The 23,448-nt window shown below is 53.7% G+C and overlaps 1 protein-coding gene across 4 annotated transcripts in view; it reads left to right on the top strand.

Annotated features, from left to right (window-relative positions):
* The window catches only part of ZNF236 (zinc finger protein 236), a 103,290-nt gene that overhangs the window by 15,895 nt on the left and 63,947 nt on the right, over positions 1 to 23,448 (top strand). For all 4 annotated transcript variants that reach the window (XM_032872208.1, XM_032872205.1, XM_032872207.1 and 1 more), the window contains exons 4-9: positions 7,582 to 7,760; positions 10,346 to 10,470; positions 10,750 to 10,922; positions 12,777 to 12,920; positions 14,272 to 14,475; positions 15,356 to 15,584. In XM_032872208.1, coding sequence (XP_032728099.1) covers positions 7,582 to 7,760; positions 10,346 to 10,470; positions 10,750 to 10,922; positions 12,777 to 12,920; positions 14,272 to 14,475; positions 15,356 to 15,584 — 1,054 coding nt within the window. The remainder of the gene's footprint in view (positions 1 to 7,581; positions 7,761 to 10,345; positions 10,471 to 10,749; positions 10,923 to 12,776; positions 12,921 to 14,271; positions 14,476 to 15,355; positions 15,585 to 23,448) is intronic.

Here is a 23,448-nt window from a genome sequence, read left to right as displayed (position 1 = left end):
AGGACCCCAGGATCACGACCTGAGCTGAGGCAGATGCTGAACGACTGAGCCACCCAGGCGTCCCTGAAGAATAGTTTTTTAGTTCAAAAACGTTTATGCTGCTGCTTTTAACCTGCCCTTTTTCCCTAATATATTTGCAGATGTGTCTCCCCCATTTTCATCGGCTGTAGGATGAAGGCTTCCCCATGTCAGTATTTTAAGCTACTTTCTTAGTCTCTTGTGTCCGGATATAGCACAATGATATGATTCATTTCTTCTGTTATTTAACATTTATTTATACTTTCTAAATACTCTACATAGTGCATCTTCTTATGTATCTTTAATTATTTCATTAGGATAGATTCCTGTAGTTGGATTTACTGGATTAATACTACTTTTTCACCTTCTTTGTAGAATGCCACATGACGTTCTAGAAAGCCTGAGTTGCTCTGCACCTCCCCCGCCGAGTGCAGCTATGCCTCGTCTCACTCATCGCTTTTTTGGTTTTTTTGAAAAGCAGAGAACACCTACATTAAATGGTGTATTAAAGTCCTCTGGACTAAGTTCTGCGTGCGCGTAGTGGGAGCCGTGAGTAGCCGAGGGAGCCAAGCGTGATTTCCTGTTCTTCTGGAAGTAGCTTCTGTGTGCTTTCCCAGGCATCCTGGGGGCACGCAGATCTCCTCTGCAGCCCTGTTAACACGGGCCATCCATTCTGTGCCTTTTGTCTTGTGCGGACTGTGCCTCTACTCTTGGGACACTTCCGTGCACGGGAGGGCAGGGGTGTCTCGTTCTTCTCATCAGCACGTGGCATTCCGTGTGGACACACACACCGTGACCAGCAGGTTGCCCCGGCAGACTCCTAGGTGGTTTTCAGCCTCGTGTCTGTACAAACAGGCTACAGCGAGCTGTCTGTCCATCTTCAGAATCTGGTTCTTGCACTTGCTTAGACGTACTTCCCAAATCTGAAATGATTTCCTAAAATCCCACCACATCTCACAGCGCAGGTGCACATGGGGCACAGCACACACATGCATTGTACGACCCGGGGGTTCACACCAATCCTTCCACCTCCATTCTCCCCTTCCAGGACTCCCACAAGCCTCCCTCCCGTCCTCCGCCACGGGGCCCCGGGCTCCAGTACTGGCCCACTCGGTCACGTCTTTGCTCTGTCCTGTCGTTGCCTCTGAAACAGTTTTGCAGTAGCCTGGCTCAGCCCCTGTCAGTCAACCCACTGAACGTCGTGTGGGATCTGAAGGACGTCCGGGGCTCGTGGGTTCAGCCTGTGTCATGTTTGAGGCCCATCCCTTCCCAAGTGCACTAACTGCCCTTGACATAGGTCCAGTTGGTGTGACCACAAAGACAGTCCAAGGCAGAGTAGGAGTTGAGGGCGGTGAGGGGGGGTCAGTTTCAATATCTGGAGAGTAACTTACTCTTACAAGTCAAAGTGGCAGGAACAAGGAGCATCAGAAGAACCGCGGCCTCCTGTACCCTCTGCCCGCTCCTCCCAGGGCTCCCGGGCACCACCACCACCTCGTGTTTCCGCGTGTCTTTGCTCTGTCTCTCTGTCATGATAAGCAAATGTTCGCGTGCTTCCTGATTTTCTTTTCTGGTTTATTATTAATATGAACATTAGAATTTTGCCTCTTTTAAAAATCAGTTGGTATTTTCACTTTGAATTAAATTCTTAGATTGTTACAGGGGAAGATGCGTTTGTTTACAATACTGAATCTTCATGGTCCAAACACCTCCATAGCTGTCCCCCCTTTCCCACGTGATAGGTAGACGGCAAACACCCGACTGGATGACGGGCACAGGGAGGTTAATCAGATTGAACCCCAGATTTAGAAGCTCCCGTGGCGATGCTCGCAGGTCCCTTCCCTCCTCGGGAGCTTGTATCACTTTACTGTCGGTCGATAAACCTTGCTTTGCTGCCACCAAAAAACCCCCAAAAAACAAAAAAAATCTTGGTACTGTTTTGTTCATATGGATTCAGTATGTTATTTAAGTTCTAAACGGTTCTAGGATTTTTTATTAATGCCATTGCAGGGGCCTTTCTGTTGGGTGTTTGTCATTTGTCTACAGGAGAGGAGTGTTTTTATGTTAGATTTGTCACCTGCCGTCCTGCCAGATTCTCTTTGCGCTTTCAGCTGTGCGGCCCTGTCTACAAGTAGTAATAAGAATTTTTGTTTTCGCCAGCGTGTGGCGGGGGGGGGGGGTTCTAAAATAAAACAGCTGCTGCTCATTATAAGTCATCGCCGTATGTAGTGATGGCGCATCCCCCTTCTTGTTTTGAGAAATTTCGCTCTTGAAAAGTGTGTGCAGTGACTACTCGGGAACAGTGAATCCTTTACCTGGATTGAGTTACAGACTTCGCCAGACACCACCCCTGCCGTCCCTGCCGCGCACCCTCCCGGGCTCCGTGACCTTCAAACGCTCCTGATCACAGAGCCCTCGCAGACCCCAGAAAGGACCTTGCTGCAGTGGGTGGTGGTGCTCAGAGGCCAGAGGGGCTCCCGCTGGGCCGTGGCGGGTCCGCGCAGGGTCTGGAGCTTTCCTGCTCCCGCCCCGCCTGAGGGTGGTTTTTGTTCCTGTTCAGAGCTCCGAGCCCCGCAGCCCAACAGGTCCTTGTCTGACTCACTTAGCAGCCCGGTGAGAAGCTGCCCTACGCGGATCCGGCCCGCACAGCCTTTACGCCCGGGATGCCCCAGTGCACGCGGATGGTCGCTGCGCCCTGCCTTCCCCACGGTGACCCCCAAACCCACCTTCGCAGAGGTTCTCAGGCTCGCATCTCCCCTGAGGGGGCCGGCGCCCCGGCTCCGCTGTGTGTCTGTCCTGCTGAGGCCTCTGCTGTCGCTGGGCGGTGGAGACGCTGGGTGGAGGCGGCGGGCGCTGGAGCTGGGAGAACCTGATCGGAGCGGGGGACGCGGGCCGCCAGCTCGCACGCGTGCAGCCCGTGCGATGGCGTGAGGAAGGCGTCAGGACAGTGGGGCTGTGGGGTCTGCGCTGGGAACACGAGGTGAACCCGGGGTGCGGGTGTGGGGCTGCTCTCACAGGGCCTCCCGGGGGGTGTGGTGGCTGTTCCCTCGCGGCACCCCGCGGCTCACTGACTCACTGCAGAGCCCTCAGTCACCCCGCCGTGACCGTGCTCGTGGCGGGGCAGGGAAGAGCAGGGCTCTCATTTCCAGCAGTTCTTAGTTTCCTGGACGTTTGTTCTGGAATCTTCCCTCCGTTGGAGTTTCTCTGCCACACGCTTCGTCCGTCTTCCCATGTTGTTCCTCAGCCGGAGCTCACCGTCCTTCCCTCGGATGACGGTCCTTGGCTGGTGTCCAGTTTCTGTGGTTTGAAGCTGTGCAACGACGTCATCTAGTTTCATCTGACCCTCAGTGTCATCGCTGACACCCCCGCTGTCTTTGCCTTTCCCTGTCACGGGTGCGAGGACATCAACGTTCCATCCTGACTCTTTTTTTTCCTAAAAAGATCTTTGAGGAGCAGTATTTCCGGAGATCTAGACTTCACGTTTCTATCACTATTGCTCTCCGGTCTTCTCTTTCTTCTCTTTGCGTCTGAGAGACTCCGATCTCTCAGAGCCTGAGCGATCCGGGGAGAGCAAGTGGCGAACAGAGGGCTTCAGCGCGGCCGGGGTCCGCAGCAGGTGGTGGGAGGAGCGTGGATGCCCTGTCTGGGCCACGGCATCTGCTGCCTGGTGAAGCTTCTGGAGGCTGGGGAGAGATACTCAGTCCCCTGATCTCATCAGCCCATGCCAGGCAGGAGTTCCTGACGGGGGTTTTCCAGGGGCAGAAGCAAAAAGGCTTTGCTGTTTCAGATGTGAAAATACATGGGCCTGGTGTGAGAAATACAGTACTCTTTTCTGACAGGGTCATGTTAGGGCCCAGGTTCAGAGGTTGCCTCTGTCTCCTGTGTGGCCTTGTATAGTTCTTTGCTGGTAGGGCCACTGTGCCCTCCAAGGCTGCCCGGGACCCCACCTGCCCTCCTCTCTCTCTGAATCACCCCTTTGTCCTGTGGCTCAATGAAAAGGAGGAGGGAGAGGCCACGCTTCTCCTGCAAGGCCCAGTCCGCACAGGGGAGTGCACAGTCCTCCATGGAATGGTGGGCGGTAGTGTTTTGAGCCAGAGAGCTGTGTGCTCCGTGAGGAAATGTGTTCCCGGGTAAGAAAAAAGTAGATATCGGAATACGATTATCAGTCTTTCCCACATATGTTAAAACAATACGGCTTTGGCTACATTTCTCTGTTGGCATGTATTTATTTCTCAGCGACTTGGTCTGAATATGGTATGAGTAATACAGGAAGAAGTCCTGACCTCCGGTCACATGCAGAACTGACCTGTAAGAGTCCAGCCGACACGGAGGCCCCCCCGCCCCGCCCCACTTCGCCACGAGTGAGAACATAACCCACTGATAGAGGGCTGGGGGGACGGGAAGAAAGCCGGCCCAGGAGCGGTACGGCCATCAGTTAATTGGGGTTTTTTCTTTCCCTCCCGCACACCTGTTGCTGGAGAAGCCTGTAGCCTTCTGCCGACAGGCAAAGACGTAAAAATGCTTCCAGGAAAGCTGCTTCCCCTTAGCCAAAACTGGCCAAAGAGTGGTTTGCAACAGAAAATCTTTTTGACGATGCCCTCCTCCAGGCACGTACCAGCTGGAAAGCTGCTCAGCAGGGCTGCGAGGGACCCTCCATCCCCTCCTGCCCCCGTCTTCAGAAACGGGTGGCCCTCTGATCCCATGCCCGCGGGGGTAAGTGCCGAGCTCATCTTGCATCCGTCTCTGGGCAGAAGGAGGTGGGACCCGGGCTCCCCCACCTGATGGTGTCAGCAGAGCAAGGCCGGAAGCCGACCTCTCACGGGGTGCCCGGAAGCAGGCAGCGCTCGGACCCTACAAGCCCCGGCGGGGAGCTGAGCCTCACGGCACCTGACGGCAGGGAGAGTTAACCACAGGGCGCAGGCCAGCCGGATGGGTCCACCCCGTGCTTTCCGCACCGGGGCCGCGGGACCTGCAGTGAGCCTCCCCATGACGAGGTCCCCGGCCGCATCTGGGCGGAGGGACTGCCATCTGGTCTGGAGGCTCCCAAAGTAGCACTCCAAGTGCTCAGGGTCTGGCTGAAGATACTTAGCAGACTGAGAACCACGGTAGTTCCAACGGCATCGAGAAAAGATGGCAGACTTCCACACTGAAGGGACCCCGATGTTGGAATTAGTTGGCAAAGATTTTAAAGCAGTCATCATAAAATTGCTTTGTGAATTGTTTTGAAACAAACAAAAGAATGAAACCGAAGCGAGAAGAACCAAATGGAAATTACAGTGAAAAAGTGTACTGAGCTTAACTCAGTTGAGCGCTTGGCCGTGGAATGGGGAACTCAGAGGCTCCTGAGGAAGCCCAGGGCCTGGAGGGGACGTTCGCTGCTAAGTGCGGACTGTGTACCTGAGGGTCTCAGAGATGCGGCCGCCGGGAAGGTCACGCGGTGGCCCCCGGCGGGGAGCCAGAAAGACAGGTGTTAAGGTGGGGGCAGGCTCGCAGCCGTTAGTATCTATTGTATTTTAAACTCTGACCTGTAGAAATGAGACCTTCAGCAAGATGGGGGCTGACCAGAATGCCACGTATTCCCTTGACGAGTTCTGCTTGTCACTCGTCCGTGATGGAAATTATCCCACGGGTCTGTTCTAGGGGAGAAAGCAGTTACTATGTGTCGCCTCGAGGAGAGACGTCCGCTCTGAGTATGGAGAACACGGGACAGGGGCATGTCCCTTAGCTGTCGGTGGGGAAGCAAGGTGTGGGACTCCTTGCTCGGCTCCCTCAAGTGTGGCCAGCTGCTGGAGCGGATGGAATCACGTCCTGGCTCCTGGGGCTCTCTGGGCGTGAAGCAGAGACAGAGATGACATTCTCCACTCTCCACCACGAGCTGGTTTCTTTGTGTCCCCGGGGGCCTTGCCCTTGCTTTTGCCAAGTGAGTAAGCTGTGCTCTGGGAAGGGACAAGTGTGGACAGCTCCTGCAATACTCTAATCTGATCATATGGTAAAAAAGTAAGTAAAAAGGATGCACCAGGGCCAGAGCAATAAAATAGTAAGGGGAGGACAGGACACAGGTCGGGGAACCAAGTTGTATTTTACAATCATAAGAAGGGACACCCAGGGCAGTCCTGAGCAAGGACGAATATTTTGCCATACAAATTTAGGAGTTTTTCTTTCTTTCTTTTTTTTTTTTTTTTAAAGAGAGGCAGCAAATTTTGTTAGGTATTTTTTTCTTTTTGACAGTTTCAAAAAGAATTTTCTTTGTTATCAACAAGATGCTGACAATTTAGTAGCTCATTATTTCCTTAAATTATTCTATAATAATACTAGCAAAGTTATTTGCGTTGAAATCATTGGGTTGCTCAGAATATTCCCTTTAGCTTGTCTTTTTTTGCCAAGGATGCCTCTCATTATTGATGAATTACTCATTTTAATGGGGTTTACTAGTGTTTACAGGGCTGTAATGTGCAGGGATTGGAAGAAAGCCTGATGGAAGAAAAGCTCAATAACTTCAAATATGTGAATAATATTTTGGATATTTTTTCCAAATAAAATATATTAACATAGAATTTATTTTATCTGTTTTGTTGCGGTTATTTGGAAATGACAGTGTCTGCTCACTGACTGGTTACACTCATTTTTCCTCCGTGTTTGGACAGTCTGTTGGGGATGGTTTAAAAGCCCGTACGGCAGAATCTGAGTCAGCCCCTGCAGCGCCGTCCTCCGCAGCGGCTCCTCCCGCGGGGCCCCCGTCCAGGCCCTCTCTCCGTTGAGTGTCTTCCATGCGCTGCGCTGTGGGACTTTCTGGTGCCCTGTGGGGGCGGGTGCTGTGACTTCCCCATGGTGAGCACTCGGAGGCGCAGCTCGTCCTGAACCGGCCCAACTCCAGGACACACGGACAGCTGTTACCTAACGGACAGAGGAGTCATTGAAAATCTATAGTAGCCATATTAAAAAAGTTAAAAAAAAAAGATGAAATGAATTTTAGTTTAATATATTTATTTTGAAACTATCTAAAATATTACTCACATATTAAAATTGAGCTGTTTTACGTTCTTTGCTTTTTGCAATAAGTCCTTGCGGTCCCGTGTGTGTTCTGTGCTTTTTCCGTGGTGCGTTCAGACCACACCGGTGTCCAGCGCGGGGCAGACCGTGTCCGGGCGGGGGCCCGGGCCTCCCTGGGAGGCGCCCGTGAAACAGGTGGTGGCCGTGATAGTGTTTCCGTTCAGAGGTTTATCGGCTGGGGTTTTATGTCATGGTTGTCTGCAGACTCTCGTCCTACTCTGAGCTCTGTCCCGACCCTTCTGCGGCGACGTCCCTCTGCTTCTCGCACGTTCCGTCCGGGCCCCACAGCGGCCCCGCTCTCGCCGCCGCCTGCTTCCCTGGGCCGCGCTCTCTTCTGGTCAGGACGGTTTTCCCAGAAGCGTATTTGGACACGATGACGCGTTCTTGGGGAGTGAGAACAGCGCGTGTTCCAGAGGAGAGCGTGATCGGGGTACCAGCCGCTTGCGCACCCGTCCTTCGAGGACGCTGCCGTTTCGAGGTGTTCCCTCCGCTCAGGGCTGGGCTTGTCTTTTGCAGAGTCTCATCTGCTCCGAGTGCGGGGATGAGTTCGCCCTGCAGAGCCAGCTGGCCACGCACATGGAGGAGCACCGGCAGGAGCTGGCCGGCGGCCGGCCGCACGCCTGCAAGGCCTGCGGGAAGGACTTCGAGACGCCCTCCCAGCTGAAGGAGCACGCGAAGACGCACTACAAGATCAGGTGCGAGCCTCTGCCGGGGCTTGCCGTGTTAACGGCGGGTGCGCTGGCCTGCGGTGGCTTCAGTACGCCGTGTGCTCCAGAAAGAGCAGCGCAGGGGCGCCTGGGGGGCTCACTGGGTTGAGCCTCTGCCTTCGGCTCAGGTCATGGTCCCAGGGTCCTGGGATCGAGCTCCGCATCGGGCTCTTTGCTCAGCGGGGAGCCTGCTTCCCCCTCTCTCTCTGCCTGCTTGTGATCTTTCTCTCTCTGTCAAATAATAAACAAATAACCTTTAAAAAAAAAGATAGGATAGAGTTGCCATATGCCACACATTTAAAAAAAAAAAGCAGTAGCAGCTCAGCGGCGGCCGGTCCCGCGTGGTGTCGGGACAGCTGTTCGGACGCGCAGGCCTGGGGCGCGGAGGAAGCTCAGGCTTGCAAAGCGTCAGGCTACCGGAGCAGAACTCTCTAGCAGTAGGACTCTCTAGCACAGTGTTGAAGGCTGTAGGCCGAGGTGCTGGCCGAACGTTTCCCCAGGTAAGTCATGAGCTGTGAGAAGCAGGTCCACGGGGCCGGGGCAGCCCGTTTAACAAACTGGTGTGTCTCCACTCCCTGTTTAGAAGCTCTGCGTCCCCGACGCTGCGCTTAGTGTGTCCACGAATGTGTGTGAGGAAAACGGGGTCTCTGCAGGCAGCGCTGTCAGACCAGGGGACTTTGTGTCCCCACTTTGTGGGTGAGAAGCTCTAGGTACAGGACTGAGTCGCTTTCCCACGGTTTTACAGCTCGGAGGTTTCAAGCTTCAGGATTTAGACCCTAATTGCCTTGTTTTCGATCTCATGATTTGAACAAGCGTGACCATGTTTAAATACATACGTGCACTTATTTCTAGTAGAACTTAATGTGTCTTCCTGAGTTTCATATTTGGTTTATTCCTGATTATATATTTTTATCAAAACTTCATTTTCTTAATGAAACAGAAGGCGAAGTGCCTTCTGGCCCGGGTGCACCCTTGAGTGGACGGCTGTGTCCGCTGTCGCCTGTGGACGAGCCTGTGCGCCGTGCGCCCCTGAACGGCAGCCACAAGCACGGCGGCGGCTTCCACGCCAGCTAATGACGCGCACAGACCCGGGAAGACTCTGTAGGATTCGTTTACCCTGCAAGGCGCTTGTTAGCAGCGTGGACCGTGCCCCCTGTGGGCCCAGCCTGCCTCCCCCTGCCCCACTTTGCCCGCCCTCGGCTAGCGGGGCCCAGACGTGCTGCGAGTGCTCCCGCACACTGGGTTCCTACCTGGGTGGAGTTTGAGCACAGCGGGTTGGGTGTGTGTCTGAGGGTTTTGGAGAGATGATGAATGGCGTCTAGGTGGTCAGCATGCAGCCGGCCCCGCTGGCTTCCGGCCCTTCTGAGCTGGAGGGATGGGCCAGGCACACAGCCTCGTCCTCACATCATGCTGGTTTCTCAGAGAGAGAAGTCAGTGGAAAGGTTTCAGGGAGTGCTCGTGCGGAGAGGGACGCAGAAGTGGATTGCCCCGGGGCAGTGCCAGGAGGGCGGGCAGGCTGGTGAGCGGGCTGTGTTAGGCAGGCCGTGCTGAGGGGGGTGTCCGAAGGGAGGAGGGCCCGGAGGGAGGAAGGGGACTGCAGCAGAGGCAGAGCCATTGGCACAACCCCTCTGCAGTGAGTTTTCTCTGCATTTGAAAGCAGAAAGGAGGCTGGCGCTGGGGAGCCCGCTGCAGAGGGGAGCTTGCTGGCACCGGTGTGAAGAAGGCAGGGCCCCGGGGCTGAGGGCCTCAGGAGGCCATCCTGGGAATGAGGGCTGATCCCAAGGCTAGTGGGAAGCCTGTCCCAGCTTCCCCTGTGGCGTGGCTGCTGGGGGTGGCGGTGGGGCAGGGAGGCTGGTGTACCGTCACAGCCGGCAGTGGTGGTCTGACGATTAGAGAGCGGGCGAGGCCTGAGCGTCTCCGGTGGTGTTTTGAGTGGAATCAGAAGCTTTTGAAGATGGACTTGAAGCCAGGGGTGAGAGAGAGAGAGAATCTGGGCGACTCCTGAGGTTTAAGCTTGCCCAACTGGGAGCTGCTGTTTTCCGCTCTGGGAGAGCAGCAGGTTGGGGAGGAACAGAGCCCTGTTTGGTTCCCACGAGCTCGTAGCCCCCAGGGAGCGGAGTGCAGAGCCGTCAGGCGGAGCGGGGGAATGCGTAGGGCTTGTGTCAGGGTTGCCAGAGGGAGGACTTTGAGATCGTCGGCCTGCGGGGGGTGGTGAGAGCAGGGAGGCCGGAGGAGGACGCGAGACACGGCAGGTGGGGACGCACGCACACACGTCTTACATCTGAGGACCGCAGGTAGAGCTGTGTCCAGAAGGGACGGTCTCACCTCTCCCCTGCAAGAAAACAAAGTTTCTCTCCCCTTAGTTGGGGGAACATGAGTTTTATGGTACCGAACACAGAGTGACTGCACGTCTGAGTTTCTGTGTCTGCGGAGACGCACACTCCTGTGGGGCGGATGTCTCCTAGCCCGTGTTCTCACCGCCGGTCAGCCACACGTGCTGACTGCATTTTAATTTTGAGCTTGTAACACAGAGGAGACGACTTCATGAATGTTTTCCTCCCGTGTCATACCAGGGTATCGAGTACAAGGTCTTATAATCGGAACATCGACAGGAGTGGCTTCACATACTCATGCCCACACTGTGGAAAGACGTTTCAAAAGCCCAGTCAGTTAACTCGGCATATTAGGATACACACAGGTATGAAATACGTTCACTTTGGGGCCATTTACGCCACGGCTTAGAGGAGAGAACATGTGCCTCCGAGCCGGCTAGACCTGGGAGGTCGGGCTGCCGCTTCTGTCCTTTGCTTGGTGACCTTGGAGCGGGCGGTCGCATGCGGGGGTCCGCAGCATGGGCGAGCTCTGTCCGCACAGGTGGGTTTGGGGTCTTGGGTTTGGGGGCAATGTATTTCCCCTTTAATCCATCAGGTATTCAGACATGTGGAATTATATTTTGAGCGTGTTTCTCCCTCTCCAGGTGAAAGGCCGTTTAAATGTAGTGAGTGTGGGAAGGCTTTTAACCAGAAGGGGGCCCTGCAGACGCACATGGTCAAGCATACAGGTGAAAAACCCCACGCCTGTGCCTTCTGTCCTGCTGCCTTTTCTCAAAAAGGGAATCTCCAGTCCCACGTGCAGAGAGTCCACTCTGAGGTAAACGTCGCTCTCGGGTCTGTGGTGCTCCCGGGTGCGGTAGACGGCTCCGGGGTGCATGCGGGAGCCCGGGGTTTTGAAATGCAGATTTACGGTTTGTGCAGAGCAGACTTTGTGTCAAACAAGAAGCAGACACGTATCTCTCTCTAGACACCTTCTCCGGCTTACCAGGGGGAGAGCTATAGAATGTTACCTTCTCGTGGTCTTACGGATGCTGCTACGGCTTTGACAAAGGTTTAGAAATGATCACGCTGCCCTTGTCAGTTACCAGCCATCGGTCCGGTAACACCTCATCCCTTTAGCAGACGTGGAACGCAGACACTGTCAGGTCTGAGAAACTGAGACCAGAAATAAATTGAGGGAAAAAGAGTATGTTTCCTCTTCCTGTTACTATCGCTAAACTCACCGATGGCCTCATAGACGTCTTTTATCAGCCAGAGCGCTGCTCTGCGTACTTCCCTCGGCACCAGCTCCCGCGGTGACACCGACGTTTGCTGTCCCTTGTTGTCTGCAGAATGTACTGATTTCTAGAACGTCTGCAAGTATTTCTCTTAGGCAGGTTAACTTTTGTTCTTTCCTGATTTGGTGTTTTATTTATAGTCTAATTGTAGGGTATACGTTGACGTGGAAGCGACACAAACACTTTTATCACGGATCGTTTCATTTTATGTCACTGTTTTGCAGAATGAAGACTCATATTCTTAAAAGTAAATGTATGTCTTTTTATTTTTCCCTTGATGCTCTCAGCATCACTGAAATAAAAGAAGCCCCGCACCCTTCATGCAGTTTGTAAACGTATTCAGCTTTCCGTACGCAGTGGGTTACTTTTCGTTTTATGTTCTAAGAGCCAGACCCATGGGGAGGCAGTGAGAACGTGGAGCGTGGCTTCCTTTCGAGCTCAGGAGAATAGATGTGGCCTCTGCCCGTTACTCTGGGGGAGCTGCCTCTGTGCACAGATGATGGCTTCGGGATGGCCATTTACTTGGGCGGCACCCAGAGAGACCTCCCTGGGCCCCCTGAGTTGCCCTGTGAGATGCCCACCCGTGCTCCTGAGGCCAGGACACCTCTCCAAGAGGGTGGGCGCTCACCCGGCTCCCAGCTTGAGAGCCCCTGGGACCTGTGGTGGGACAGGTGGCCATGTTCCAACAATGACCTCTAAGGACTGGTTTGTAAATGTTGTCCAGTCCTGTGATGAACCTGAAGCCTTAAATTTGGTTCTTGACAAGGTGCTGGAAAAGGAACAGAACATCCATGTTTGGAGAAGTCCAGTCCGTTGTCCAGCCGGCCGGCTTTGTTACAAGAACAGCCAGCGCTGGCTGGAATCACGGCAGAGTCATTCAGATATTTTCTGGATGCCCGGAGGCGCCGCTTCATTTCCGTCCTCTCTAGGGTCCCGTGTCGGCTTCACCATAGTTGTACAACGTGGTTGCCGGTGCGGAGTACTGGAACCGCGATGAGTGCTCACACGGCGCGTGGCCCGGCACGGCTCGTAGCGCAGAGACTTAGACGGCTGCTCACACTGGGTCACGCAGGGCGCACCGCTGAGAAACTGGGAACCTGACTCGGGCATCTTATCGTCACCAAATTACAACAACTGGAAGCTGTGTCTTCTTACTTCCGAACCTGTTCTAATTTATAGAAGACTGAAATTTCCATTGATTTCACACTGGCAAGGCGGGTGAGGACTTGGGTCATGATGTTGGAGGCGTCCGGTTTGAAAGAAGAAGTAATGTTACATGGTTACGTTGTTTCTGCTGCTTATCATGGACGGTAACTGAGGATTGGCTCTAATTTAAGTATTTTTATCTAAAGGTTAATTGTAAAACATGGTTTTTTTCTCTTTTGTCCTTTAAGGTCAAGAATGGCCCCACGTATAACTGTACCGAGTGCAGTTGTGTGTTTAAAAGCCTCGGGAGCTTGAACACCCACATCAGCAAGATGCACGTGGGCGGGGTGCAGAACCCTGCGGGCCCCGCGGAGACAGCTCACGTGCTAACGGTGCGTCTGGCCAGCGCCGTGCGGGGCCCCTGCCGCCGGATGGGTCATCTTGGTCGTGACCTTTCAGGGGGAATATTCCTTAGAATATGTAGCACCACAGACGTGCTGTGAGCATCTTCTTTAGGGTGAAAGGAGGAAGTAAGGGATTTACTTGTTTTTTTAATGAGCAAAGGAGAATTGATCTTTTTAAACTTCAGAATCGTATCAGCTGGTCCTGATGCATGGACTGTCATCGAGCCAGTGAAAATCACCCAAAATGCAATGATGAATTTAGGAGACTGTGCTGCCTGCGGTGCTGTTGATGATTCCTGTTGGATCATCGTTATCCCTGTGGGATGACTTAAGAATCAGTTATCCTTTCAAAATAACATTTCTTAAAAAAATAATATTTTCCCACGTCTGAGGGGACAGTAGGAATGTTTTCCTGAGGCCGTGCCCTTTTGGGAAACTACTCTGTGTAAATTGTGCGACACACACCGCCACGCTTGCGTTCAGGCTCTGGTGGGAGTCTCGAGTGCGGCCTTGTCTGTTCGCTCTCAGCCCCTCGCAGCTGGTGGGGAGGCCCGCATCCCGGCGCGGAGAGCGGGCGCCGCGTTAGCCCGCGCCCGAGAGCCGGCTGGCAGGTGGGTGTCTGGTGTCGTCGGCACCTGCCTCCCGCCGGTGCGGAAACTCGTGTTTAGTCTCAAGCACACGTTCGCGTTTGCGACTTGTGTTCTCCTTTCTCACGACAGTGGCAGCTTCACGTGGCTCCTCACCTTACTCCGGAGCAGCCCCCGTGCCGTAGATCCGCCCCGGGGGGTGGGTCCTGTGTCCACCTGCGTGCGTCACACGGTGCTGGCTCTGACTTGCACCATCTTTCCGAGTGGCACTTCAGACCCGGAGAGTCTGGGCGGTCAGAGCGCTTCTCTCCTTGGATGCTCTTGGCTGTGGCTTTCCCGAGCACTTATGCTACCGGGGCCCCTTTTTTCCAAGTTTCCTGAATTATGTTGGCCACAGTGGTTTCTCTCTTATTTGGGGACCCTTTTGTTTCTGTGTTTTACTGGACAGGAGGGAAGGTGAGGCCTGTGAGCTCGCACCCCCACGCTGGACTGGTCGTCTCTCCTGACACTCAGGAAGCCTTGAGACGTGCAGTGGGACAGTTCGTTCGATACCTTCCTTTAGGAACCCATGTTGTGCTTTGTGTAAAAGTCAGTGAGGCGTTTTATTTAAAATCTGTGTTTGGGATATTGTTAGATTTTAATGGTTGTAAGGAAGATGAGCCTGTTCCTTCCTTTCTGTTTTTGTTCTTTTAAATTGAAGTTCAAATGAATGTACTTCTTCCATTTTCAATGACCATGTCGCTGCGTTTCAGGCCACGCTGTTTCAGACGTTACCTCTCCAGCAGACGGAAGTCCACGTGACGTCTGCATCGAGCCAGCAGAACTCCCAGGCCGTGACCGACGTCATCCAGCAGCTGCTGGAGCTCTCAGAGCCGGGGCCAGCGGAGTCCAGCCAGCCCCCGCAGCCCGGCCAGCAGCTCAGCATCACCGTGGGCATCAACCAGGACATCCTGCAGGTGAGGCGCACCTTCCCGCTCTCTGTCCGTGCCCGAGCCTGGGTATCGTTCCTGGAAGACGAATAGGCAGGGCCTGTCCAAGCAAAGGAGTCGTCCTTAAATGCACGTCCCAGTTGAAAACGTTCTTTTCGAACAAAATATGCTCATGGACAGTGCAGAATTCTGAACAGTTAATCTATAAATTTAAAAAACAGTTTAAAACTTAATTTTCTCTCCAGCTGATTTAGTTGAAAAGAACAGGCTTTTCAGACTTGCGTGTATCTCCTGTCAGTGTTGGAGCGAGTCGGTCCACCTCTCTCAGCAGCATGCGAACGGGCCGCATCCACGTGGGAGAGGAGGAGAAGGAGACGGGGCAGGGCACGCTTCTCAGAGTTGCTCCGCTGGTCCAGCTTTAGCCTCCGCTCTTTGATTTGCAAACAGAGCCGGCCTGCCTTCTCCCCCGTTTAGTGATCAGTTGTAAAAACTAACCTGTCGCCTCCCTGTGCCTTTGGGGTAACAAGTTGGTGTAAGGAGTCTTGGGGTGCCTGGCAGCCGAGGTCGTAAGGGTGGTTGAGGCCACTGTAATTTAACACAGTTTGGTTTAGAGATAACCAAAGGGGTCTAAGGTCAGATTTCTAAATGTCAAGTTAATTAATTCCGATCCCTTTTCGTTACCATACTGTGTTTTGGGTGGACGTGAGCTGTCCGTTTCCAGAAGGGACATTTCGGCTTCAGAGAGTCGAAAAGTGTAGCTTGTACGTGGCAGTTGGCAGGGCCGAGTGGTGTGGCTAGTGGGGCGGAGTTAGAACCCTGGGCAGAGCCTTGTTGCGTCTTTGTAGTTGATTTTGGCAGGCTGCGCTGGGCCTCCCACCGCTAACCTGTTAGTTTTGTTCTGTCTCAGCAAGCCTTAGAAAACAGTGGGCTGTCTTCAATTCCAGCTGCCGCGCACGCTCACGACACCAGCCACGCCAGGACGCCCTCCACGCAGGTGCCAAGTCTGGACGCTCCTCACCCTCCGAGTGAGCAGACCCACCCCACAGATGCAGAGCAGGAAAAAGAGCAAGAAAGCCCAGAGAAGTTGGATAAAAAAGAAAAAAAAATCATAAAGAAGAAATCACCGTTTCTACCTGGTAATGTGGATGTGCTTTAAGGATTAGACATTTGGGGGGGGGGCGGGTTTGTTGCTTATTTTTTCTTTCGAAGGCGATACGTTTGTTGACTGTTCTGATAGTATCGACATTTGTTTGATAGTTGAAAACCTCAGCAGTTGCAAACTTTGGGCTGCCTTTTTCCCCTGTGAGCGGCGTCTCTTCCTGACAGTTCCCCAGGCTTATTCCTGGGTCGTCTTGGCCGCTCCTTCCCGCAGCTGCGTTCTGGCCACTTTTGTCCCCTGCTTTGCCACCGCACTGCCATCTCCTGACTTGTAAGCATGGCTCCTGGGTCAGACCCTCGGCCGTTTCCCCTCAACACTCCCCTCTGGCTCCGCGGTGTCTGTGAGCTCTCGGTAACCTGGCCCGGGTGCACGGCCAGGCCTGCCCTGGACTTCGGGGTGCAAGCTGACGTCACGGTGTGGCCCGGATCCCGCGCTGTCTGGACAGGCATGCACGTCCAGGGCCATCCTTCCCACAGGCTTTCTGTGCCGGGAGTGTGTTCTTCCTCCCCTTCCTCCCGCTGTCTCGGAGAGCTCTGGTGGCCACTGAGGGCACCCTTAGAGGACACTCGGGCTTGCCCTTTCTCCTCTCAGCGCTCGCAGCACTCGCAGTGTTTCTGCCCCGCAGGCCCCCGCCTGGACCGCTGTCTGCCTGGATATAGTCTCTTCGTCTCTGGCTCCCCTGTGGGCTGACGCGTGTGGCTCTCACACGGGGCCGGGCCTCACTACATCTTCCCCGAATGCGATCGGTTTCTGGCTTTTGGGCAACAGTGTCCTCTGGAAGTGTTTTCTCAGCGACTCTGACCGTTCTGCTTCCCCCAGGTCTCGGGGAGCGAGTGCCGTTGTGCTGCGAGGCATGGCACGACCAACGCTGTCATCGCCGCGGACACTCCTGAGCGCGTCTCCTTGCAGCGCTGACGTGTCTGTGAGACCCTTGTCTCTACCACAGACCATGGCAGTTCTGCTCCCCTTGTCCCCTCGATCTGCCCCCCGTCCCAGGGGAAGCACGGGGGCATGGGATTGAAGCGGTTTATCCTCTGGTTGTTCCCGGTGTCCGGAGAGGAAGGGAGGGGAAGGGCACCCCTCCCACATGTGTCTGTCCACTCTCTGAAGCCTCCTGGCCGAGAGCTTATCTCGCCATGGTTTTGAATACCTGCCTCACGTGCGCCCAGTAAGTACGTGGGAACTTCCAGCCTGGGGGGTGCGTGGCTGCGGCCCTAGTCACTGGGCTCGAACCCTCGAAGGCGCTCCGACCAGGCTGTGGGCGGCTCAGGCTTCTCCCGGCGGGAGGCGGAATCCCGAGCAGCAGGGGCCCCCGGGTGGAGGATGGCGCGCTCCATCCTGAGTGTTCGGTGTGGGCTTCAGAGTGGGGTTACCGTCCACGTACGCGGGGTTTGCCTGGGGCGCGCTCTGCCTGCAGAGTGTGCAGAGGTCACGGCCGTTCGTTGTGGAGCCGACTGAGTCCGTGAAACACACCACGCGCTACTGAGCTCGTTTATGCAGCTCGGCTGGATTCCAGACCTGCTGCGGTCTCCAGGACGAGTTCAGAGTCAGCATTTTCTGTCTGTGATCCCTCACGAGACGGTTCCTGGGGCCGCGTTTCTATAGAAAGAGATTTCTAATGATGAAAACTTCTCAGGGAGCTGGACACATTTATGTAGGGACTGTTTCTGGAACTCGCGGTGCGAGGGGGGCCGAGGGCTATCGGGTACCCCGAGGAGACCATGAGCACAGCCTCTTCGAAGCGGCTTCTGATTCCCCTTGATTGTGTGTCCCCGCTTGTGCGCCCCGTGCCGCTGGCGCCGTCACCACTCGGCTGACGTAGTTCAGTGAAAGGGAGGGTTTTTAGTAGACTTTGGTTTCTTATTTCAAGAGGTATTTTCCGTATGCATTCAAAATTTAACAAATGCTTTTATATTTTCCATATAACTTAGGACACATAGATCATCTTTAAAACTAAACAAAGTTTGAAATTTATTGTGTGAAATATTGGCTCTTTGAAGTCACAGAGAAAGGTGTTTCGGAAAGCTGGTGACTTCCTCCTTTAAGGATGACAATGGTATAGCTGTTCTCTGTGGAAATCTTTCTTCAGACCACAGAGATTTTACCTTCTTAGACCAGACTGTGACGGGGAAAATGTAGCCCGAACGTGACTCCCGTTCTGCCATGAGAGGCCGGCATCCTCGTGGCCCGCTGCGGCCCGTGGCCCTTCCGGTCAGTGCCCTTGGAAGCGGTGCTCACTGCGCCTCGAGTGTTGGCTCCAGGTCTCTGTACCTGCCCTGCTCCTGCTTTCTTACTCTGCTGCAGGTGACCTCGATGTTTCTGGGGCTCTGGTCAGTCATGACCTTAATCACTGCCAAAGAATTAAGTATAAAGTCATTCTTGGTAAGAACCTTAGCAAACATTGTACTTTTTCTAAAACTAACATGCATGAACACTCTGGGATTTTTAGGTCTACTTTGAATAATTCAAGAGACTGATACTTTCTTTTCAGTCCTGCTTTCTTCCTCTTTGGAGGATGTGTGTTATGAATAAAGAGTTTCTGTATTCATAGTTCAGCTAAATTACTTGTTACTTTGTATTATGCTTTTGTATAATACAGTATAGAAAACTTTAAGAGGACTCATTCATGTGAGTGTAGTTGGATTAAGTTTGAAAATTCCATGGTTTATCTCATTTGTGTATAATTCTTTCATTGTAAAATATTCAGAGCTTATGAGATTTTCTTTAGGTTTTGTTTTGAATTATTTGTCATTTATAATTAAATATACATATAATTTTTACTTAAGACCTTTAATTTTTTTTAATGGTAATGTGGCCTGAAGCTGAGTCCCCATTCGTACTAAATATAACGCAGTGCGGGTATGAAGTGCGAGGAAGACGGCCAGCTCCGAGGTGCTGGTGGTCCGCACGCGGGCCAGGCGCAGCAGAGACAGCAGTGAGCGGCCACAGAGGCCTATTATTAGTGGAAGATGTGCCCTGAGTTTCGAGGTAGGAGACATCCGCGGGCCACAGTGAGAGGGTAAGAGCTCTGCTGAGCTGGAAGGGGGAGAGCCCAGTGCTCCCGGAAACGGAGGGACGCACAGGAGTGTTCCGTGAGAGACGCGCGGTGGAGAGCCTTCCGCTCCGAGGGCCATTGTGACGGTTTCATTTTGTGTGTTTTTCTGTATTAACAATTGTTTTACACACTCCTAGTATTCAATACGGTTGATACATCGCTAACATTTTCTGCAAATGGAACGATAAGGGTGTATTTGGTTGTAGTCACACACACAGAACTCCACCACGCAGGGCCCGAGAGCACGACCGAGGTGCTCCTGTCACCCGTCTGAGCCTTTGGGAGGGTCCTGGGGGGTCCCGGACTGTCTCCACGGAGATCCTGGCTTTTCTTGACTGATGGGTTGAACTTCTGTATACGGTCTGGATTTTCGTTGTCGATTTGTGTATTTCAAATACCTTTTCCGGAAGTAGCTTCTCTCTTCACTCGTTAAGATGTCTTTGATGAGTAGGTGAATAGAGATTTTTGCTTCCGTGCGGTTGTCTTGATGCTCTGAGTGTTTTGTGTGACAATCTTTCTAAAGGTCAGGAGGATTTTACCTTCTTAGACCTTCGTTAACTTAGCCTTTTCTCGATGACTCAGAATCATCATCTCATGATTGTGCTGTGCCCTGGCTGCCTTGTGTCCTCCTCCTTCAGTCTTTTCTTTATAGTTCGTGTGTTCTGTGTTCGTGTAGGAAGGTTTTCCTTTACCCACTTTGAATTCTCCCGTTTGTTTTTTTAAGTAAGTGACGGAACTTGAACTCACAATCCTGAGATCAAGACCCGAGCTGAGTTGCTTAAGCGACAGCCCCCCAGGTGCCCCCGAATTCCCCCATATGTTCTAACAGAAGTGTTAGAACCTTAGCTTTACATTCAGTTCATTAGTTTATTTGGACTTTATTTTTATGCATAAGAGGTGGGATTGGAATCTTATTTATCCCTGGGTGCTAACTAGTCGTCTGGCAGCACGTTGTGGAAAGTCTGTGTCTTTGATACGTGAAACCAGGTTTGTGGAGATCTGGTTTTTGTCTCCATGTGTGGCTAAGCTCTGGGTTTGTAATTGTGCCCACTCGTCTGTCTGTGCGGATACCCATACGCTGTCTCTGTTATTTACAATAGCTCTTGAAATCAGCAAGGTGGGTCTTTATTTTTCATTCTCTTTCAGATTATCTTGGTCTTGGTTGGACGAAGTTGGTTTCTATAAAATACAGCGTTTTTATGTCCATGAACATATTTCTCTTCCTGCTGGTGTCTCTTGTTACGTAAAGCTCTTGCAAGTCTTCTCAGACTTATTCTTTTATCTTATCATTTTGTCTGTAAGCTCCTTGTATGTTGCAGGTTTTGTTTGCTGTAGGTATATAGGAAGATAATTGGCTCCGTAGACTGATCATGAATCTAGCAACCAATGAATTTCTGTTGTTAATTGTAGCCGTTTGGAGATTACGTTGGCTTTTCCACGTAGATACTAGATTGTTTATGAATAATGACATTTTTCCTCTTCTTGGCACATTGGTGTGGACCTCTGCCTGTGCTGTGGAGAGTGGTCCGCTGCCGTCCCGACTCTGGGGACGGTTCTAAAGTTTCACGGTGGAAACACGTTACTCTTGGCTTTTCACAGAAGCTCTCGGATTTGGGAGGCTGCCTTCCTTGCTGGTTTGCTTAGGCTTTTTGTTTTCTTCCTCATGTTGAATATTATCAAGTGCCTTTTCTTTTGCTATGATCATATGTTTTTCTCTTTTAACCTCTGAGGGGGTAAATCACAGTGATTGATGGATTAATGGCGAGCACGCCGTGTCTTCATTCCCAGCCTCCATGTTGCTCTGGCTTTTCTCTCTTCCCCTTCCCTCTCCTTCTCTTTTTCCCTTTTTTTTTTTCTTTAAGACACATTTTTAAATTTGCTTGGCCAATATTCTTTTTTTCAATTTTACTTAATAAAATACACTTTTTTATTGAAAAATGAATAATTTCAGTACTTACTTTTAAATTAGTTAAATTATAAAACCGTTTTCTTTTCTAGAATTTCACAGGTGTTAAAATGTGAAATACTATCTAGAAAACATTAGTTTTGGTTACCGTACTCTGCTCACACTTGCACAGCATTGTTCTGTGTAACGATTTGAGTTGGCGTGTAAGCGATTTCTCTTGCTGTCACTTGCTGTATTTCGGGAGAAACACACCTGTTTTACAGAAAAGTCATCATGCGTATCCTGCAGGAAGCTCAAAGCAGTGTTGAAAAGCTGGGTGTGAATGGCACAGAAAAATTCCTTGTTTATCAGTCATTAACTGGGCTCCCTGGCGGGCACGGGGAGAGCAGCTGGGATGGCTTTGCTCTCTGGAGGGACACCTTTGAGTCATTTTTAAGAACTTCAGCGTCAGGCTTCTGGAGTGCTTCCAGAACTTCTGAGTAATTTCTGCAGCTCCCTGGGAGGGTAGGTGTTCTTGTTGAAGACCCAACACGTCGGGCTTCCTTCCAGGCTGGCTGCAGCCGTGGGTGGAGCCCGCCCGGCGTGCGTCTGTCCGGTCAGAGGCACGTTCTGCAGCTGCTGGGAGCCACGTGGAACAAAATCAGCGGGCCCTACTGGTCCCTCTTCGCCGCACGGGAGCTGTACCAGCTTCCAGAGGGTGAGAGAGCGTGTTCTCTGCGCGGCGGGGTCTGGATATCGGACCGTTTCTTGGTACGTGCACCTTGCTTGCTCCGACGGGCGCATCCCACCGCTGCGGGAAGGCGGAGCGACCCCTCCCGAAGCCTCAGACGGGCTGCTGCTTCCCAGAGCCGCGCTCCAGAATCGCACGAAGCAGAGGCGTGACCGAGCGTGGTGTGAACAAGGAGTCCTGTGTCTTACTTTGCCCGTAATCTGTGCATGGATGGAAGGCGTGAGCTCCTGGAAGTCTTCCGCGTCGGTCTTGGAGCGAGTGCTCAGAGTGTTTGCGGCCAAGAGAGCGTCTTCCCTGGGCAAGTGATTACGGGACGCAGGGAGGTGGGAGCCCCCGTCTGAGGGTCCCTTCGGAAAGGACAGCGAGAACCGACACGGGTGTCCACGAGCAGGCCAGGTAACCTTCGGAACCGGCGCGTTGTTCTCATTCTGCTGTGGGAAGCTCTGCGGGCCCCCGCGGCACGTCCAGAGCCTGCCTTCCGCCTGCTGGAGACGCCGGCCTTCTTCCTCTCGGCCAGCTCGGGTCTTCTGAGGAAGCTGAAGCTTCTCCGTGAGCCGCAGTCAGGCGATGGCGCCCCGAAGGCCTGGTTGCTGTCTGCTGCGGGAGCCCCTGCAGCGGCGGCATTCCGGCTCCCTCCCAAGCACGGGAGCGGTCGCAGCTGCTTCGTGGGGACCGGTCCCCGTTCTCCGGTGCTCAGCGCTCCGGTGAATCCCGTATTCCACTCACAGTATCCTCAGGGAGAAGGTTCCTCTGTGTGTCGGGAGGTTCGACGAGTCTAGGAAGCAGGTAGGCGGTTCTGCTTGTACTTTTGCACCAGAAGCCCCAGACGCCAGTGAGCCAGCACGGCCGTCGGCTCGTACGGATGTGCCGGGTCCCACAGCGGAAGCCTCCGTATCTAGCCACGGTTTCGAAGAGCTCGGTCTCTGCCGAGCGCACTAACCGCCCCAACCGAACGCCCGTCCTGAGCGCAGAGCGCGGGCTGGGGAAGCGCCGTGGGAGAGGGGAGCGCGGCGGTGCTGGGAGAGCTCTGGCCGCCGGAGGAGCCCCGGAAGAGAGGTTGACGCCGCCTGACTTCGGCCCCCGGCCCCGCTTTCGGCGCAGCCGCAGACCGCGCGGGCGCTGGGGAGGCCGGCCATGCCCGGCACTGGCGCCGGCTGTCGCCTCCAGACGTGGCTTCATCTCCACCCTTGTTTCCAGGCTCTGAGTTCTGCGTTGCATCTGGCGCCGCAGCCTCTGTGTCACCGTCTGCCACCTCGAGCGCCGTGGGCAGCTTCCGGATGTGAAGGGACCCTAGGAAACCTGATTGGGTTGGAGGAGATGCCGTCGCCGTCATGAGTCGGAGCCTCGGCCCGGTACCAGCCCTGTCTCCCTGCGCCTCATGGAGTCCGGCCTGGCCCGGCCGCCAACCCCTCCCGGTTCCGGCCGAGAGTCTAGCCAGGGGGTCAGTGGCAGCCCCCGGTCGGTGCTGAGAGGCCAGGTGACTGTGGGAGCAACTGTCCACGAGGCTCATTTTGTCCACAGTCTCCTTGTTCGTGAGCCGTGCCGAGGGCGTGGCCATACGGCTCTTCCTGGGCCAGTCTGCTGGCCGGTGGCCCACGAAGTCCGTCGCTGGCCGCGTGAGGGACCTTTGCCCACCCACTCGAGGGCGCTGACATGTCACTGCTGAGCGCGCCCTGACGCATTTGTAAGACACGGTGGCTCGACGTCACCAGTGCGCGGGGTTCCACGGCGAGCTGCTTCGAGCATCCCGTGGCCTACCCTGCATGTGCTGCGTCGGGACCCAGCCGCTGAGGACTCGGCCACATCATGGAGTACTCGGTGACAAGAGTGAGGGAGACGTGGCTGCTTTACTGCATTCGCAGGCGGGCTCTGGAGCTCCGGCATCTGCACCCAACCCACAGGATGCGCGCGTCTCCCCAGTGGCTGCTACTAAACAACAGTTTGGTCTGAGGACGGGCATTTAACTTGGTGTTTCGCTGCTTGAAAGCAGAGCGATGTTCTGGGCCTGTCGTCTGTCCCAGGGCGGGAGCCTCCATATGCACCTGCGGCTCCTGGGAAATCTGTAGTTGCTGGAGAGCAGCCAGGCCCCTGTGTCTGGGGTCCGAGCCAGCACGTGGATGCGGCCCCAGGAGAGCCCGTCCGTCCATCCC

The sequence above is a fragment of the Lontra canadensis genome, unplaced genomic scaffold (genome assembly GCF_010015895.1).
Source record: "Lontra canadensis isolate GAN:19392208 unplaced genomic scaffold, GSC_riverotter_1.0 scaffold44, whole genome shotgun sequence".
Taxonomy (NCBI): domain Eukaryota; kingdom Metazoa; phylum Chordata; class Mammalia; order Carnivora; family Mustelidae; genus Lontra; species Lontra canadensis.
Note: the sequence above shows the minus strand (reverse complement) of the source record. Positions and strands in the feature narration are given on the sequence as shown.